This window comes from Pteropus medius, unplaced genomic scaffold (assembly GCF_902729225.1).
Source record: "Pteropus medius unplaced genomic scaffold, Ma_sr-lr_union100, whole genome shotgun sequence".
Lineage (NCBI taxonomy): Eukaryota > Metazoa > Chordata > Mammalia > Chiroptera > Pteropodidae > Pteropus > Pteropus medius.
The window spans coordinates 2,976,670-2,996,326 of NW_024353908.1; the positions used below are offsets into that span (position 1 = coordinate 2,976,670).

At 37.0% G+C, this 19,657-nt stretch overlaps 1 protein-coding gene across 2 annotated transcripts in view; it reads right to left on the reverse strand.

The window, feature by feature from the left end:
- GXYLT2 (glucoside xylosyltransferase 2) overlaps positions 1-19,657 on the reverse strand; it is a 102,766-nt gene that overhangs the window by 45,819 nt on the left and 37,290 nt on the right. For both annotated transcript variants that reach the window (XM_039851614.1, XM_039851616.1), the window contains exons 2-3: positions 19,275-19,467; positions 11,381-11,512 (exon numbers count right to left, since the gene is read on the reverse strand). In XM_039851614.1, coding sequence (XP_039707548.1) covers positions 11,381-11,512; positions 19,275-19,467 — 325 coding nt within the window. The remainder of the gene's footprint in view (positions 1-11,380; positions 11,513-19,274; positions 19,468-19,657) is intronic.

The following is a 19,657-nucleotide window of genomic DNA, read 5'->3' on the forward strand; positions in this document are numbered from 1 at the left end:
GGGTGGAAAATGATATTTCAAGCAAATGGCATTCAGAGATCAGCGGGAGTCGCGGTACTAATATCAGATGAAACAGACTTCAAAATAAAAAAGGTAAAGAAAGATACTGAGGGACACTTCATAGCGATAAAGGGAATCATGCACCAAGAGAACATAACACTTATTAATATCTATGCTCCCAATCAGGGAGCCCCGAAATATGTAAAGCAATTACTAACAGAACTAAAGGGAGAAACACACCAAAACACTATCATAGTAGGGGATCTAAATACCTCACTGTCGGATATGGACTGATCATCCAAACAGAAAATCAGTTAGGAAATGACGTCCTTAAATGACACATTAGATCAACTGGACATAACTGACATTTACAGAGCCTTCCATTCTTAAACAGCTGCTTATACATTCTTCTCTAGTGCACATGGAATGTTCTCAAGAATGAACCACATACTGGGACACAAAGAGAGCCTCAACAAATATAAGAGGGTTGAAATCATACTGACCACATTCTCTGATCATAATGCTTTGAAACTAGAGATCAACTGCAAAAAGAAATTAGGAAGAACCACAAATGCATGGAGATTAAACAACATGCTACTGAAGAATAACTGGGTCAGCAAAGAAATAAAAAGAGAGATCGAGAGATACATGGAAACGAATGATAATGATAGTAAAACATATCAAAACTTTTGGGATGCGGCAAAAGTGGTCATAAGCGAAAAGTTCATATCATTACAGGTCTATCTCTAAAAACAAGAACGAGCCAAAATAAACAACCTAATGCTTCACTTTAAAAAATTAGAAAAGGAAGAACAAATGAAGACTAAAGTCAGTAGAAGGAAAGAAATAATCAAAATTAGAGCGGAAATAAATTAAATTGAAAACAAAAAAAATAGAAAAAAATAACTGCAACAAAGAGCTGGTTCATTGAGAAGGTTAACAAAATTTAAAAAGCCCTGACTAGATTCACTAAAGAAAAAAGAGAAAGAACACAAATAAACCAAATCAGGGATGAAAGAGGAGAAATTATGACTGACATCACAGAAATACAAAGGATCATGCAAGAAGACTATGAAAAAGTATATAATACCAAATTTAATAACCTGGAAGAAATGGACCAGTACTTAGAAAAATACAACCTTCCTAGACTGAATCAAGAAGAATTGGAAAATCTAAATAGACCCATGAGCAGTATGGAAATTGAAACAGTCATCAGAAACCTCCCAAAAAGTAAAAGTCCAGGACCAGATGGCTTCACCAGTGAATTCTACCTAGCATTCAAAGAAGATTTAATATCTTTCTCCTCAAACTCTTCCAAAAATTCGAAGAGGAGGCAATACTTACAAGCTCATTTTATGAGGCCAATATTACTCTGATATCAAAACCTAGTAAAAATAACACAAAAAAAGAAAACTGCAAACCAATATCTCTCATGAACACAGATGCAAAAATCCTAAATAAGATACTAGCGAACTGAATACGGCAACATATTCAAAAGTGGGCTTCATCCCAGAGGCACAGGGATGGTTCCACATATGCAAATCAATTAATGTGATACACCACATAAACAAATTAAAAAGTAAGAATCATATAATCATGTCAGTAGATGCATAAAGAGCCTTCGACCAGATACAGCATCAATTTATGATCAAAACACTTAATAAAATTGGTATAGAAGGAAAGTACCTTACCATAATAAAGGCCATCTATGACAAACCCTCAGCCAACATTATACTTAATGGTGAAAGACTATATAAACCTTCCCTCTAAGATCGAGAACAAGGCAAGGCTGTCCACTTCACCACTGTTATTCAATATAACATTGGAGGTCCTAGTGAGTGCAATCAGGCAAGAGAAAGATATTAAAGGCATCCAAATAGGAAATGAAAAAGTCAAACTGTCACTATTTGCAGATGACATGATTCTCTATATAGAAAACCCTAAAGACTCCACAAGAACACTACTAGAAACAATAAGCAAATACAGTAGTCTCTGGATACAAAATCCACATTCAAAAATCCATAGTATTCCTATACTCTAATAATAAAGTGTCAAAAAAAAAGAAGTGGAAAAAATAATTCCTTTTGCAATTGCAACAGAAAGAATAAAATATCTAGGAATAAATTTAATGAAATGTGTGAAGGACCTAAATAATGAAAACTACAAGACCCTATTAAAAGAAATCGAAGAAGATACAAAGAAATGGAAAGATATTCCATGTTCTTGGATTGGAATAATCAACATAGTTAAAATGACCATATTCCCTAAAACATTATACAGATTTAATGCAATCCCCATCGAAATCCCATAGGCTTTTTAAAAAGAAATAGAACAAAAAAAATCATCAAATTTGTATGGAAGCAGAAAAGACCACGAATTGCCAAAGCCATCCTGAGAAAAAGGAATGAGGCTGGAGGCATCATTCTGCCTGACTTCAAATTATACTACAAAGTGAAAGTAATCAAAATGGCATGGTATTGGCAGCAAAACTGACACATGGACCAGTGGAACAGAATCAAGAGTCCAGAAAAAAACCCATATTTATATGGGCAAGTTATTTTTGACAGAAAAGCCAAAATCATACAGTGGAGAAAGGAAAGCCTTTTTAATAAATGGTGCTGGGAAAACTGGAAAGCCACCTGCAAAAGAATGAAACTAGACTGTTGTCTATCACCAAACATCAAAATTAACTCAAAATGGATTAAGGACCTGAATATAAGATCTGAAATAATAAAATGCAAAGAAGAAAACATAGGAACTAAACTCAAGGACCAAGGACCTATGAATCTGATCTCAAAGGCAAAGGAAGTAAAAGCTAAAATAAATGAATGGGACTACATCAAACTAAAAAGTTTCTGCTCAGCAAAAGAAATCATCAACAAGGTAAAGAGAATCATCTGAATGGGAAAATATATTTGCAAGCAACACCTCTGATAAAGGCCTAATATCTAAAATATACAAAAGCTCATACAACTCAATAACAACAAAAAAACAAATGATCCAATCAAAAAATGGGCAGAGGACCTGAACAGACACTTCTCCCTAGAGGACATAGAAATGGCCAACAAATATTTAAAAAGATGCTCAACATCGCTAGCTATTAGGGAAATGCAAATCAAAACCACAATGAGACACCATATCACACCTGTTAGAATAGCTATAATCAACAGGACAAGGAATAACAAATGTTGCGGAGGATGCGGAGAAATAGGAACCCTCACACATTGCTGGTGGGACTGAAAATTGGTACAGCCACTGTGGAAAACAGTATGGAGGTTCCTCAAAAAGCTAAGAATTAATCTACCGTATGATACAGCAATCCCTCTATTGGGTATTTACCCCCAAAGATTTGAAAACCCATATCAGAAAAGATATTTGCATACTGATGTTCACAGCAGCATTATTCTCAGTGGCCAGGGCATGGAAGAAACCGAAGTGTCCTACGATAGATGATTGGCTAAAGAAGCTATGTTACATATATACAATGGAATATTACTCAGTCATAAGAAGAGATGAAATACTGCCATTTGTGACAACCTGGATGGACCTCGAGATAATCATGCTAAGCAAAATAAGCCACACAGAAAAAGTTGAAAATCACCTGATATCACTTATGTGTGGGATATAAAACTAAAAGCATCAAAGGAACGGGACAAACAGAGACTCATGGACATTGACAATATTCTAGTGGTTACCATAGGGTAGGGAGTAGAGAAAGCGGGGAGGTAGATGGGGTAAAGAGGGTCAACTATATGGTGACAGAAAGAAATCTAACTATGGGAGGTGAACACACAGTGTAAATATATATACATATGCCTTATTGTTAAAGTATACAGCTGAAACTTATCACCATAAAATCAATCAATCAATCAATCAATTAATTAATTTCAAAAAACTTTTCTTACTGGGTTAGGTCTATATAGTGCCTTAACTTAATTCATGTTACCATATTGGTTGCCATATGACAATAATGTAGCTGAAGATTCTGCAATCCAGAGATTTCTGTCATATTTATAAAGCTCTAGAATCCTCAGTGAAGTACATTATTGAAGACACAGGCCCTTGTAATCAAACAGGCACAGTGTATAACAAATGTATAGATCCATTATAAACTCTCACTGATTTCTATTAAATGAAGGAAAGGCGATGTGAATTCATGAAAGTCAATTATTTCCTTTACTAAGGGAAAAGGGAAAAGTCCTCCAGAACCAATTTTAATGAACAATTTTGATTTATTTGTAATCGGCATATTGTTTTAAACACTTTAAGCTTCTGAATTACCTGAAAGCAATGTGCAGCTGAGAGAACTTAAGCCATCTGAAATTTAACATGCACTAATAATGGTCCTCTCTTAGACCATTATTCACAGAAGTAGAAAAGTAAATGTCCACTGATTTTTAGGATTTCATAAATCTTGAATTGCTGGGATGTAAATTTCAAAAAAAAAAAAAAAATATACTTGAGAAATAATAGGCTTAGTTGCAAAGACTTGTGCTCTGATCATTCTCATAGTAAAATCTTACCTTTCTGAGGAAGGGTTTCTTCTACAGGTTTGAGGTAGATGAGACCTCCTCAAAAAATGGGTGAGACTGTGTTTCTCAGTCAATTGACCAACCACTTCTCTCTGTGACTGATTTGGTTATATAGAAATTAATTTCAAGAAAAACATCACCTGAACTTTATTTTAAATTACCTTAGAATCAATATTTGAGAATCAATCAATACTCACTGATACTCCAAAATGACATTTTCATAATCTACCTTTATGACATATGACTCAGAGAAGGTAAATGGCCTGTCAATCACAGTCTCTCTATTATTTTTAAGGAATGCCAATTTCCATTATCAAAAGCAGATAAATGTTGACATCCATTTGTCATTCAAAATGGAATACTTACTTAGCTGGGGTTAATAAAAACTATCATGTGTTAGTTTATTTTTTTTATTAGTGGCATTGAAGTCACAATTCTAGGTCAGGGAAAATTCAAATGCGTTACTAATATTTTTTGGATAGGTTGGGGAGACAACTTTGTAATAATAACTTTGACTATAAAATACTTTTTTCCCCTAAAATGGAGATAAGAAGAAACCTGACATTTTTTTCTCTCATCTTTTCAAATGGTAATAAGTTTTAAAATCACTAACCTAGAGATTTTAGTGCCAATTCGAGGTCATTTTTCTTATCCCCATTTTTATGCAATTAATCTCATCCCATCTCATAACATATAAAAAGGTCTGTAGCATGTGGAAAATAGGTCATTTAATGAATGAGCAAGTTTGTGCAGCAGATCAGCACCAACAGTACATCCAGGCCTTGTTCTCACGGGTTCTGCGTAGGAAATGCTGAAAGTGCCACCTGCCACTTAGGATGTCAGACAAATAGATGGTAAGACTTGCCTCTCCCAGACCCCTCAAAATCAAAACATGACTCACATTAAACTCATCACCCCTCTTGCCAAAAACAGATCTTCTTTCCCATCTCTAAATAGCACCACCATCCATTTAGTAGGCCAAACCATAAGAAACTTGCCTTTTTTTTGTAGGTCACAAATAGATGACATTTGCAATTTTAACGGATCAAACTTAATAGTGGTTCAGATCAGAAACTTAGGTGGAATCCTTATCATCTCACTTCTCTTAAACTCTTAAACCAGCCAATCAGGAGGACTGTTAAATTCTATTTCTGAAGCAGATTCTGAATCCATCTCTAAGGCATCAGGCAAAGTCCAAGTCATCATGAGTCGGCCTCGGCAATTCCACTGTCCACACTGCAATCAACCAGTGTGTCCACTTTATTTTATTCATTTTTTTTCTGTTATTTTAAGCCATCCAGTCTGTGGTACTTTATTTTCTTCCCCCAAACATTCTGATTTGCTAGGTTACAATACCCAACAGAACTTTCTAATTTGTTAAGTTCAACTTTTTGCCAATCACTTGTCTCTTTCTATCCTTTTTTAAAAAATAAAGTTGCATACAATAGAGTTGCATAAAATAGAGTTGGCATACAATGTTATATTAGTTTCAGGTGTACAACATAGTGATTAGACATTTATATAATTTACAAAGTGATTATGCTGACAAATCTAGTACCCCTCTGACGCCATATGCAGTTATTACAATATTGTTGACAATATTCCTTATGTTATAATTTACATACCCATGACTATTGTGAAATGCCAATTTGTGCTTCTTAATCCCCTCCCCATCTGCATCTCCCCACCCATCCCATTTGGCCGTCCTCAAAATGTTCTATCTGTGAGTTTGTTTCTGTTTTGTTTGTTTGTTTTGTTCTTTAGATTTCACATGTAATTGAAATCGTATGGCATTTGTCTTTCTCTGTCTTACTCCACTCAGCACAATACTCTCTACGTGTATCCACGTTGTTGCAGATGACAAAATTTTGTTCTTTTTATGGCTGAGTAATATTGCATTGTATATAAGTACCACCTCTTCTTTATTCATTCATCTGCCAATGGACACTCAGGTTGCCTCCATATCTTGGCTATTGTAAATAATACTGCAATGAACATATGGATTCACACGTCCCTTCAAAGTAGTGTTTGCGTTTGTTTGGAAAAATACAAAGAAGTAGGATTACTGGGTCCTTATAGCCTTTGTTTTAAAGTCTGTTTTGTCTGGTAATATTGCTACCCCAGCTTTGGCTGTTGTTTCCATTTTCATAAAGTATCTTTTCCATCCCTTTATTTTCAGTCTGTGTGTGTCTTTTGATCTGAAGTGAGTCTCCTGTCGGCAGGTATGTGAGGGTCTTGTTTTCTTATCCATTCAGCTATCTTGTCTTTTTTTAAAAAATAAATTTATTTATTTAAATTAGTTTCAAGTATACAGTATTGGTTAGACATCTGTTCATAAAACAATCCCCCAATTGCTCCCTCCTTCCCCTGGCCCTCCACTTAGCCATCATAGTAATGCTAACTGCATTCTCTCTGCCATGCTCCCCATGCCCAATTATCAACTACTAATTTGTACTTCTTTAACCCTTCACCCCATTCTCCCAGCCTCCTAACCTCCTTCCCCTCTGTCTGTCACCAAATTGTCTACTATATTTGTGAGTCTGTTTTTGATTCGTTTGTTCTTTTTGTTCCTTAGATACCACATTTAAGTGAAATCACATGGTATCTATCTTTCTCTGTCTGACTTATTTCACTCAGCATTATAACCTCTAGGTCCATCCATGTCATTGCAAATGGTAGGATTTCATTTTTTTTTTAATGGCTGAGTAATATTCCATTGTATATATGAACCATAATCTCTTTATCCAATTGTCTGTTGATGGGCATTTAGGTTGCTTCCATATCTTGGCTATTGTAAATTGTGCTGCAGATACTTCTCCAAAGAGGAAATACAGATGGCTAACAGACATATGAAAAGATGCTCAAGGTTGCTAATCATCAGAGAAATGCAAATTAAAACCACAATGAGATATCACCTCACACCTGTCAGAATGGCTATCATCAATAAATTGAAAAACAGCAAGTGTTGTTGAAGATGCAGAGAAAAGGGAACCCTCATACATTGTTGGTGGGATTGCAAATTGGTATAGCTGCTATGGAAAATAGTATGGAGGTTCCTCAAAAATTAAAAAATAGATATACCTTTTGACCCACCAATTGCACTTCTGGGTATTTATCCAAAGAAAACCAAAACAATAATTCATAAAGATCTATGTACTCCAATATTCATGGCAGTACCCTGTCTTTTGATTGGAGCATTTAATCCATTTATATTTGAAATAATTATTGATAGATAGGTAGTTATTGTCATTTTGTTATTCATATTTTTTATCTTCGTTCCCCTTCTCCTCTTTCTCCTTCCTGAAGTTGCTCTAATATTGCTTATAATACATGTTTGGTGGTGATGAACTCCTTTAGCTTTTTCTTGTCTGGAAAGCTCTTTACCTGTCCTTCGATTCTGAATGATAGTCTTGCTAAGTAGAGTAATTTCGGTTGTGGGTCCTTGCTTTTCATCACTTTGAATATTTTGTGCTAATCCCTTCTGGCCTGCAAAGTTTCTGTTGAGAAATCAGCTGACCTTATTGGGGCTCCCTTGTAGGTAACTAGATGCTTTTCTCTTTCTGCTTTTAAGATTCTTTGTCTTTAAACTTTGGCATTTTAATTATGATGTGTCTTGGTGTGGGCCTCTTTGGGTTCATCTTGTTTAGAACTCTCTATGCTTCCTGGGCTTAAGTATATTTCTCTCACCAGGTTAGAGAAGTTTTCCATCATTATGTCTTCAAATAGGTTTTCAAATCCTTGTGCTCTCTCTTCTTCCGGTACCCCTATGATGCAAATGTTGGAATGCTTGATATGTCCAAAAGGCCTCTTAAACTATCCTTATTTTTTGGTATTGTTTTTTTCTTGTGGCTGTTCTTATTGGGTGTTTTCTGTTACCTTATCTTATAAATCGGATTTGAACCTCTGTTTTATCCAATCTACTATTGATTCCCTCTAACGTATTCTTCATTTCTCACTGGTTCTTTTGTTATGTTTTCTATCTCCACTTTTATGTTTTCTATCTCTTTGTTAAAGTTCTCACTGAGCTCATCTCTTCTTCTAATTTCAATGAATATCCTTATAACCAGTGTTTTGAACTCTGCATCTAGTAGACTGTTTGTCTTCATTTTATTTAGTTCTTTTTTTCTGGAGTTCATTCTGTTCTTTCATTTGGGACATGCTTCTTTGTCTCCCCATTTTAGCTGCCTTCCTGTGATTTTGTTTTGTTGTTGTTGTTTGTTTGTTTGTTTGTTTTTTGTGTATTAGATAGGGCAGCTATGTCTCCTGGTTTTAGTAAAGTGGCTTTATGTAATAAGTGTTCTGTGGGGCCCAGTGGCATCGTCTCCCTGGTTACTTGAGCTGGGTGCTCCTGGTGTGTCCTCTGTATGTGTTATGTGTGCCCTCCTGTTGTAGTTGAGCCTTGGTTGCTATTTGCACATGAATGGGAGGGATTGACTCACAGCTGATTGTTCATGAGTTCTGGCCAGTAACTACAGTGGAGAAGCTGTTATCTAGGGGCCGACCCTACAAAGCAGGATTTGCTTTAGCAGGGCTCTGGTGCCTGCCCTGTCTGCCCTTTGGATGTGTTGTCCTTAGATGTGGCCCTAGGTGGTACTGTTGCATGGTCCGAAGCTGGCCTCTGGGTGTGCTGGCCCTGAGGACACGTGGCATGAATCACCAAGCCAGCCACAGATGGCTTTCACTTATGCTGGGCTTGGAGATTTCTTTAGAGGCCAAGCCACTAACCAAAGCCAGATGCTGCTAGTGCCATGCTTGGGGTTCCTCATTAAGAGGCATGGGGCACATTGAGGCCAGGTGCTGCTTGTGTGGGTTTTGTTAAAATTTGAGAGATTTTAGAAAAGCCCTCAGCATCAGCCAAGTTATGCCGTTTGTATGGAAAAGCCACTGGAAGTGGCTTGGGTGGGCTCACAAGGTGAGTGGGTGCAGAGTCTCAGGGAATCACCAAGGAAGGGCAAATGGTGTTAGCCAGGTTGATGGAGACTCAGATATGGTGGCTGCCTGGCTCTGCACCCTGGAAGAGGGGAGAGTTCAACAAAGAAACAATGGATTCTACCAACACTTTTATCTGGAAGAAAGCTGCTCCTCCAGCCCTCACCCTAAAGCTAGACAATTCAGTTTCTCCCTGTATGTCCCCAGCACCTTGTAAGTGGCTGCCCCAGTGCTGGAGCTTAGAGCAAATAAGTCCATCAGTGAGCAAGTCCATGTGTGAGCCCCCTATAAGAGAAACACCTGGGATTCTAGTCGCCCTCATCTTGCTCAGCCACAATCTTCACAATCAAAAATAAGGGGACTTCTCTTCCCGGTACTTGAACACTGGGCTAGGGAGCCTAGTATGGGACTGTGACCCCTTACTCTTCAGGGAGTACTTTCCCAGTCGAAATATCTCTCCCAATTTTTAACCACCACATGTGGGTATAGGACCAGCCCCTTTGGAGTTTGCACCTGGGGTAACTTCTTTTTAATATCCTTAGTGTAGGACTTCTGTTTGGCTAGACTTCAGGTGATTCCCCATGCCTGTTTTGTAGTTTAGTTTAATTTTGATGCGGTCATGAGAGATATTAAGCAGAGTGTTTACCTACTTTGCCATTTTGACAGGAAATTCCCAATGTGTCCTCTTTAACACACAAATCAGATCATCCCACTTCTGTACTAGCAATCAGTCAACAGCTTCTTATTGCTCTTAACACAAGAACAGATACTCCAGCAAGGCTTATACAACAAGAAAGTTCCAGCCTGTGCTGACCTCTTCAATCCCACCTCACTCTATTCTCTATTTTTATTTTCTAAAATATGCTTCTTCCCAACTCAGAGACTTTGTACATATTATTCCATCTGTCTGGAACCTTTTTGTTTATTATTAGTACCCAGACACTTGTCATTTAGTAATCCCTACTTCTTCTTCATGTCTTAGCATGCCTCAAGAGAACTTTCTACAATCTCTCTCAGACCAGAGTAGAACGCCATATTTCATCCAAAAGACTGTTCTCCACCTCAGCATGAATCGCACGTCCATGTTCAATGTCCTGCTGGACTCAAACTCCAAGGAGGTAAGATCATGGCTGTCTTGTTCACTGCCATATCAACATCACTTAGCCAGAATCTAGCACCTAATGGGTATCCAAAAAATGCTTGCTGAAGACACAAATCCCTCACAAACATTAAGGTTACAATTCAAAGTTGCCAGCATGGCTCAATGAAATCCTCAATATTGATATATGTTTAGCAATTTTTCTATTTAGAATTTTAAAAAATGAAATTAAAACATTCAATTAAAAAATTCTGGCGTTTTGAGCCATGCTTTTCTTGCTCAGTCCCACTTCCACATCTGGAAGTACTTTCCTTTCTAATAAAACTTTTCTTTTCTACTGTAAAAAAAAATCATAATTGAAAGACTGATCTAGAACTCTGGATCTTCTCTGAATTATCCCCTAGCACAGCTACATCTAGTAGTAGTTATTGTTATAAGAGAAATAGTAATAATCAAAGCCGATATTTATGGAGGGTCAACACTGTGCCCAGCTGATGGAGGAAACTGAGGTGTATAGAAATTGGGGGATTTTCTGAAGTTTATACAGCTAGCAAATGGTGGAGCCATAGTCACAAAAACCCATGGTCCAAAACATGCTTTGGATGCTCTCAGTCCCTCAATCTTTGGGAAAGACAACCTTTCAAACACAGGGGAACCTCTCTTTACACACTGAAGACTAAGAGCATCAACTACAGAATCCAAAAGAAATACATTTTTATCTGTAAGTAAAATGTCTCCAAATATACCCCAGTTAATTTCACCACATTGCCAGGAGCAATTCTCCCCTAGGCAACATTTTATTCAAAGCAGTTGATCCTACCGGAAGAAAGAGTCTTTGGGCAGCACAGGGTTTAAATAACTTCTTCCATTCCTGAGGGTTTCCAACAGAAAACGTGATGGGGTAGATTCTGTGCTCAAACTTCTTTGTATATGAGTCAGGCCATTGTCGTAACTGAAAAATATGAATGGAAAGGGGAGTATGATTAGACCTCGTAAATATGGAAAACACCTAAAGCTTCTGAATGGTAAAGTGGAATTTATTCAGACAACTTATATAGAAAATCTAACTTCATCATCACTGTCAATGCTCACTAAAGGAAAGATCATTGCCAGGACTGAAAAAATAATATCCAGAGGTGGCAAAGGTGATAGGAAACACACATAAACACTGTGAGGAGAGTATAAATTTGAACAAACTTCCTAGAAGGCAATTTGGAAACAAAAACCTCAAAAGACAGAGATACAGGACTTTCACCAAAACCTATTTTGTAATTCAAAAAACTGGGAACAAATTATACGCCCAATAATAAGAAATTGGGAAAATTCATTATAGAAATACACAATGGACTACTGTATAGTTAGAATAAAGTAGATCTATATGTGTTAATGTGGAAAAATGGTTATAATGTATAGTTACGATTTATAAAAAGCAAAGTGAAAAAAATTTATAATATGCTTGTCTAATAGGGAAAAGCATATGCATCTATATTTTCTATGTAAAGAAAAATCTGAACAGGTGTACATCAAAATGTTAAAAGTGGTCACCAATGGTGCTGGTGGTTTCATTTTCCAAGTTTATACTTCTGTATTCTTTAGAACTTTTACCTACCTTGCATATATTAGTTTTATAATAAGATTATTTTAATTACTAGATAATTTTTAGAGCTTTATGCTTACAGAAAAATTGAGCAGGATGTACAGAGTTCCCATATATCTCCTTACCTTCCTCTCCTCTTCCCAGTTTCCCCTATTTTTAACATCTTGCATTAGTATGGTATATTTGTTACAATTGACGAACCATTGTTGATACATTATTAAGTAAAGTCCATAGTTTACATTAGAGTTTATTCTTTGTGTTGTACAATTTTGTGCATTTTGACAAATGCATGATGTCTTATCATTAAAATATCATAGAGAATAGTTTCACTACCCTAAAAATCCCCTCTGTTACATTTATTCATTCATCCATCCCCCTCCCCGCTGAACTCCTGGCAACCACTGATCTTTTTACTGTCACTTAGTATTGCCTTTGTCAGAATGTTATATAGGTGGAATCATATAGTATATAGCTTTTACAGATTGGCTTCTTTTACTTAGCTTGTTTATTTTATCACTGACTAATAGTCCATTGTATGAATATATCAATTTATTCCATTGTGTGTATATATCAGTTTATCCATTTACCTATTGAAGGACATCTTGGTTGCTTCCAGTTTTAGTTGATTCCAAATAAACCTGCTATAAACTATCATGTGCAAGTTTTTGTGTGGACTTTTTTTCAATTCATTTGGGTAAATAACAAAGAGTGGAATTGTTGGATTGTATAGTCAGTCTACATTCAGTTGTTTTTAAATTTTTAATTTTATTTATTTTATTTAGTTTCAAGTATGTAGTACATTGGTTAGACATCTATATAGTTCATAAAACGATCCCCCCAACTGCGCCCTCTCTCCACTGACTCTCCACCTAGCCAAAATATTAATGCTAATTGCATTCTCTATGCCATGCTCCCCATCCCTGTGACCATCCATCAGCTATTAATTTGTACTTCTTTAACCCTTTACCCAATTCGCCCAGTCCCCCAACCCTCCTTCCCCTTTGTTCATCACTAAATTTTCCATTATATTTGTGAGTCTGTTTTTGATTAGTTTGTTCTTTTTATTCCTTAGATTCTGCATATAAGTGAAATCATATAGTGTTTATCTTTCTCTGTCTGACTTAAATACCTTCTAGGTCCATCAAAGCAATATCCTTTTCCATTCCCTTCCTTTTAGTCTGTGCATCTTTTAATCTGAAGTGAGTCTCTTATCAGCAGCATAGGTAGGGGTCTTGTTTTCCTATCATTTTAGCCACTCTATCTTTTGGTTAGAGCCCTTAATTCTTTCCATTTAAGGTACTTATTGATAGGATGTAATTGTTACCACTCTTTATTCCTGTTTTTGATAGATGTTTTTACTTCTTAAAGCAGCCCCTCCAAAATTTCCTGTAATACTGGCTTGGTGTTGATAAATTCCTTTAGCTTATTTTTGTTTAGGAAGCTCTTTATCTGTCCTTCAACTCTAAATGATAGCTTTGCTGGATAAAGTATTCTTGGTTGTAGATCCTGGGTCTTCATCATGTTAAATATTTGTGCCAAGCCCTTCTGACTTGCGTAGTTTCTTTTGAAAAATCAGCTGCCAGTCTATAGGTAACTATCTGTTTTTCTCTTGCTGCTTTTAATAGTCTTTCTTTGTATTCAAACTTTGGCATTTTAATTACAATGTGTCTTGGTGTGGGCTTCTTTGGATCCTTGGTTTTGGGGGTTCTCTGAGCTACCTGGGGTTTTATGTCCATTTCCTTCACCAAGTTAGGGAAGTTTTCCATCATTATTTCTTCAAACAGCCATTCAATATCTTGATTTTTTTCAGTTACACCAATCAGATGGATATGTGGACCCTTAATAGTGTCCCACGTGCCCCTTAAATTATTTTTATAGTCTTGGCATCTTATCTCTTGCCATTCTGATTCTGTGTCCTTGGCTTTCCCATCCTCTAGATAGGGCATTTGATCATTTTCCTTATTCACTTTGTTTATTCCTTTGTTTACTCCATTTAATATACTTCTCATCTCAGATAATGTGTTCTTCATTTCAGACTAGTTCCTTTTTATAATTTCCATTTCCATTTTTATGGTTTTTTTTTATTTCTTTGTTGATTTTATCTACACTTCTCAAAAGTTCATTGAGCATCTTTATAACCAGTGTTTTGAACTGTGTATCTGTTAGATTACTTGACTCCATTATATCTGGATCTCTGTTCTGTTCTCTCATATAGTTTCTGCTTCTTTGTCTTCCCGTTTTGGCTGTCTTTCCGTGTCTGTTTCTATGTACTAAGCAAAGCTCCTAAGTCTCTCGGTCTTAATAGTGCGGATTTGTGTAGTAGGTGTCCAGTGGCACAGTCCTGAGAGGGGTTCAGCTCAGGCCAAATTTGGCCCAAGCTTCTGTTCCTCTAGGGCCACCTGTTAAGATTTAACAAGCAATCCACAGATGCTGTGCTTATAGTTGCTTCAAAAGGCCACACCAGAAACCGAGACCAGTTGCCACCAGTGTGAGTTTTGGTGCTTCTCACCAAGGAGCACCTGACTCACTGAGGATGTACCCGAATGTGGCTTCGGTGTGGCCGCGAAATGGGGGAGGCAGGGTTTCAATGTACATATGTTGTTTATATTGTCACAAAATTTTTTGAAAAAATATATTATTGGGAATACTTTAAATTTACAATTTTGAGATCGATATTTGGGAGAGAAATCTCAAAATGAGAAAGAGTAAGAGTGATAGAGTATTTGACAACTCACTTATGAAGGACACTGACCAATCAGAACCCACATCAGTACAAATGCATGAACACATCAGAACTGATACTAGGCATAAACATTTAGTGTAACAGTAACAACCAATCAGAATAGCCAGTACAATTATGCCCCGCACAACAGCCCAAAATCAGCTCTGAAGGGAGAACAGGAAAGTCCCAGCTCTAATGGTTTTCTTGACTCTTTGACCTTTACCATCCTATCTTCTAGAAGGGTTTATTTATCTTTGTCAATCTTTGTCTTTTAACTGGAATGTTCAGTCCATTTACATTTTTTACTATGCATATATACAAATAGTATATTGATTGTAGCCACTGGAAGATTCCGTTGACATTTCTTCCCATGGCAGAGCTACACACACACACGTGGGGAGGTGGAGTGAGTGACTGCATGAGGATGTTGCTGCCTTACTGCCTCCACCTATCACCAGAATAGATTGATGGCCATCTCCACTTCTGTGTCCCACTATTTCCTGATACTGAGTATGGGGCAGGAGCACATATTAGACAAACCTTAATCACATGTCTGATTCTGAGCTGCCTAGACAGTCTAGTAAATTAACCAACCAGCTGAAACTTTAAAATACTAAAGATCTACAGTGTAGGTGTTAAATATCATCAGAAATATTGTACTTAGGCAGCTTTAAAAGATTCCATTTAAATAGAACTCGTCCACAACACAACTTTTAGACAAATCATGATGGCAATTAACATTTTGTTTTGTTTTTACCCTGAGGTATGTGACTCTGCACTTCCTGGGAAGTTATCACAAGAAACTCTGGATATTCCCCCAACTGCTGCTGGTTGGTTTCTTCGGGCTAACACAGTGCCCAAATGTTCCAAAGAATCTTTGAGGAATGAGACAATATTAGATTATCTGATTCAGCCTCACAATTGCACTCTGAAAGAAGCAGATCAAGAATCATTTGCCTCTTTTTATATCTACTATAAGTTTTTTGCTTACACTTTGATACAGATGAAAAAATTGGAGCTGTGACTTACGTAAGTGCCAATATTTTAAAACTAAAATGGCACCATAATTCCAGTATGTAAAAGAAGGGGGTGACACCATAATCCCTGCCTAGCTTTTAACAACCTATTATAATTTCTTTTCTTAGTTGAGCTTCACTGATCTAACAAAGACTTGAGTAAAAATGAGCCATCAAAGGAGTAAAGTCATCAGGGCAATTCAAAATATAGCACAATTTCACAAGTAGCTATAATGATTTCCCCCATGCAATTTAGTACCTAATTTATAATGTTCCAGTAACTATGGCTCACAACAAATTACCTTAAAACTTACTAGTATAAAACAACCATTTATTATGCTTAGAGATTCTGTGGATCAGGAATTTGGACAAGGCCCAGAAGGGACAGCTTGACTCTGTTCCACAATGTCTGGGACTTTAGCTAGAAGCCTCGAAGGCTGGGGGCTGGAATCATCTGAAAGCTCATTCACTCACATGTCTGGTGGGTGAGGGTAGTTATTGGCTGGGGACCTAAAGGGGACCTTCCCTTTATCTTTTTTGTTAAAGTCCAAGTCTACAGTTTCTTCTCTGTGTGGATCTCTGTGTGCAGTCTCTCCATACAGACTAGTTTGGGCTTCATCATAGCATGGTGTCCAGTTTCCAGGGGCAGGAATCCCAAGAAAGAACCAGGCAGAATCTGTATGATCTAGCCTCATGCCGCAAACATTACATTCGTAATACACTATCTTACACATACATACATACCATGTATGTATATGTACATGTATTAAGTATTGCCTTAAAACAAATTACCCTAAAATTTCGTAGCTTAAAACCAAAAACATTTATTTTCTTATATAGTTTCTTAGGGTCAGGAATCTATGAGCTGGGTTGTCCTGGCTCAGGGCTTCTCATGAGGTCTCAGCTCAACTGTTAGCTGGGGTGATAGATATTTGAGGGCTAGATAGGGCTGAAGGCTATGTCTCCAAGTTCACTCATATGAGTGTTGGTAAGAGGCCTTCATTCCTTAACACATAGTATTCTCCAAGAGCTTCTCTGACATGGCTTGCCTCAGAGCAAGTGATCCAAGAGAGAGAATGTGAACAAGATGTAAGATGCAGTGCCTTTTTTTAACCTAATTCTGAAGCGATATATCATCACTTCTTCCCTATGCTATTGATCACACAGACCAACTCTGGGACAGTGTAAGAGGGAAGTACACAAGGGCGTGAATAACAAGAGGTGGAACCACTGGGAGCCTCTTTGGAAAATACAATCTGCCACACATGTATGGTTATATGCACATATCTTTCCTTCCCCTTATCTTTTTTGTTAAAGTCCAAGTCTCTATTTTTCTTCTGCACCATCTTCATGCCCCAGCTTCTAGCATGTAGTAGGACTCAATAAGTACTTGTCAAATGGATATTATACAAGACATTCCTAACGTTTGCCTATAACCAGTTTCCTCCTTTCCCACACACAGAGTACTTCTTAGCCCCCCTTGGAGTTGGGTGAGCCTTGTGAATACTTTTGGACAATTCAATGTGAGCAAAAAAGACTTGTGTCATTGCCAAGCTGAGGGAATAAAAAGCACAATCATGATCTGCTAGTCTCTGTCTTTCCTGTAGTGGCATTCCAAGAACTACAGAGGCTCCATAGTTCCAGCAGATGTGCCTATAAGCATGAATAGTCTGTCAACTTTGGTACCATGCCTAAGTGGTTGTGTGGGTAGAGACCCTGCTACTTGTGTAAGACAGGCAGCAGGCATGCGAAAAGTCTCTGAGCTTTTTGGGAGTTGTTATATCAGCCTGAGCTGATTATAGATGTATCATCTCTTTTATTAATCCTGCTAGCCCCCAAGTTGAACATGGGGAAACTGAAACTCAAAAAAGCCACAAGACTTGTTGAGATTATCCAGCAAGTAAATAGTGGATCTCAGTTTTCTGTCTCCTAGTTCAGGTGGTAGTAAAGTATGGTGGTTAAGTTTATGAAGGTTTGAGTCAGTAACCTTAACTGACACCTGATGAGCAAAACACTAAAACTCACTAAGCCTCAGTGATGTCAGTTTGTAAAATAGGGACATGATTGTTATCTTTTCCAAAGGGTTGTTGTGAAGATTAAATAAGAGTAAATTATAAATTATAAACCCTTCATCATTTCCCTGTACCGCAGCTTCAGAGCAGCTATGTGCATTTAAATCTTTTTCTTTTCTCCTTACCCTGACACAGATCATTTTCAAGACATTTTGCAATCAATTTCAAAACCCCAAGACTATTTGTTTCCCTGGCTTCTCTTGGTAAAGATGTCAAGGTGATTATTTTTCTTTAGAAAATGTAACACATTTTCTAGCTTTCTGTTAGTAGCCTTTCTCTGCCCAACATGCTTCTTTGGCATTTCTCATTTGTGCCGCTAGCCTGGTAGCAGGATGCAGCACTGTTGACTCAAGTTGGTAGATACAAAACAAAACAGGTTCTTGTTCTGCCATTACTTAAGAACTTACTGCAAGAGAAGATTTTCAAGGAAAACAAAGCTTGTTCTGCAAAGTAACATATGTACCTAGCCCACCCTGATTATAGATGGGGAAAAGAGGCATTTCCAAAGCTTTCCTCCTGTGTTGTTTCTATATTTGTTCCTCAATATAGGAACAGTTAAATAAATGATGACCCAGGTACATAATAAGATATTATGTAGTCACCAGAAAGGATAAGGTAAGAATGTATGAATCCTGACTTGGAATGATGCCGACGATATGGTTTCAAGTGAGGAAAGGCAAATTACAGAATAACACATAGAGAATAACCCGGATTTTGTAAAAGAAATATATTTTAAGCTCAGTACACCTATATATAGTCATGTATTATGTATATGCCTATATGTATACAGATATACATATGTATATACACATATATACACTCTGACGCAGATAAACACACACACCTATATATGGAAAAATACAAAAGAATCACTCAAAATTGTTAATTCTAATAGTTCCTTGGGTAAGACTGAAGGGTAGCAAGGACTGCCACCTTTTAGTTTTAACATCTATATTGTTTGAATTTATTTTAACGAACATGTATTATATCATTCACAAAACGTATATAAACAGATAAAAATAAGCTACCTATCCCCCAAGTGAGAACAATGTTGATAATACCAAGAGGGATTAAGTTCTGGGTCAAGTACTTTAAGTAAATCATCTCATTTAATCCTCATAATACCTCTATAAGATAGACGTAATTATCTCTATATTAGAGATGAGAACACTAAGGCTCAGAGTTAAGGTTTCACAGTCACACAGTTGAGTATACAGCAAAATACATTAGTGAATAGGATATGCATTTCCCAAAATACAGTCTGGTTGTACTTAGTAAATATTAGACCGTGATTTCTGCAAATTCACCTGCTTATCAAACTCGGGCTTCAGAGATTCTTCTGTGAAAATGTGAAATTGCATCTTCCTGTGGCTAAAAAGCACGGCTGATTTAAGCATGACCAGCGTCTCCTCCAATCGATTGCCACAGGCCACCACAGCAAGGTGGATCCAGAGTTTAGGTGGCAGCACAGCATGGAAACTCCTGGGTTCTCCAGGCCTCCTAGAAAGAAGAAAAAGGAAGGAAAAAGTTAAAGCTATTACTAAACTCATAAAAAAAAAAAAAGCAGCTAGTAAATGGTTGGAACATTTGAAAATATGAATAGGCACAATCTGTTATATTTTATAAAGTGATAAGCATTTTGACAATTCTTCCTTCTTAGAAAAAATACCATTTATTCCAATATTTTGCC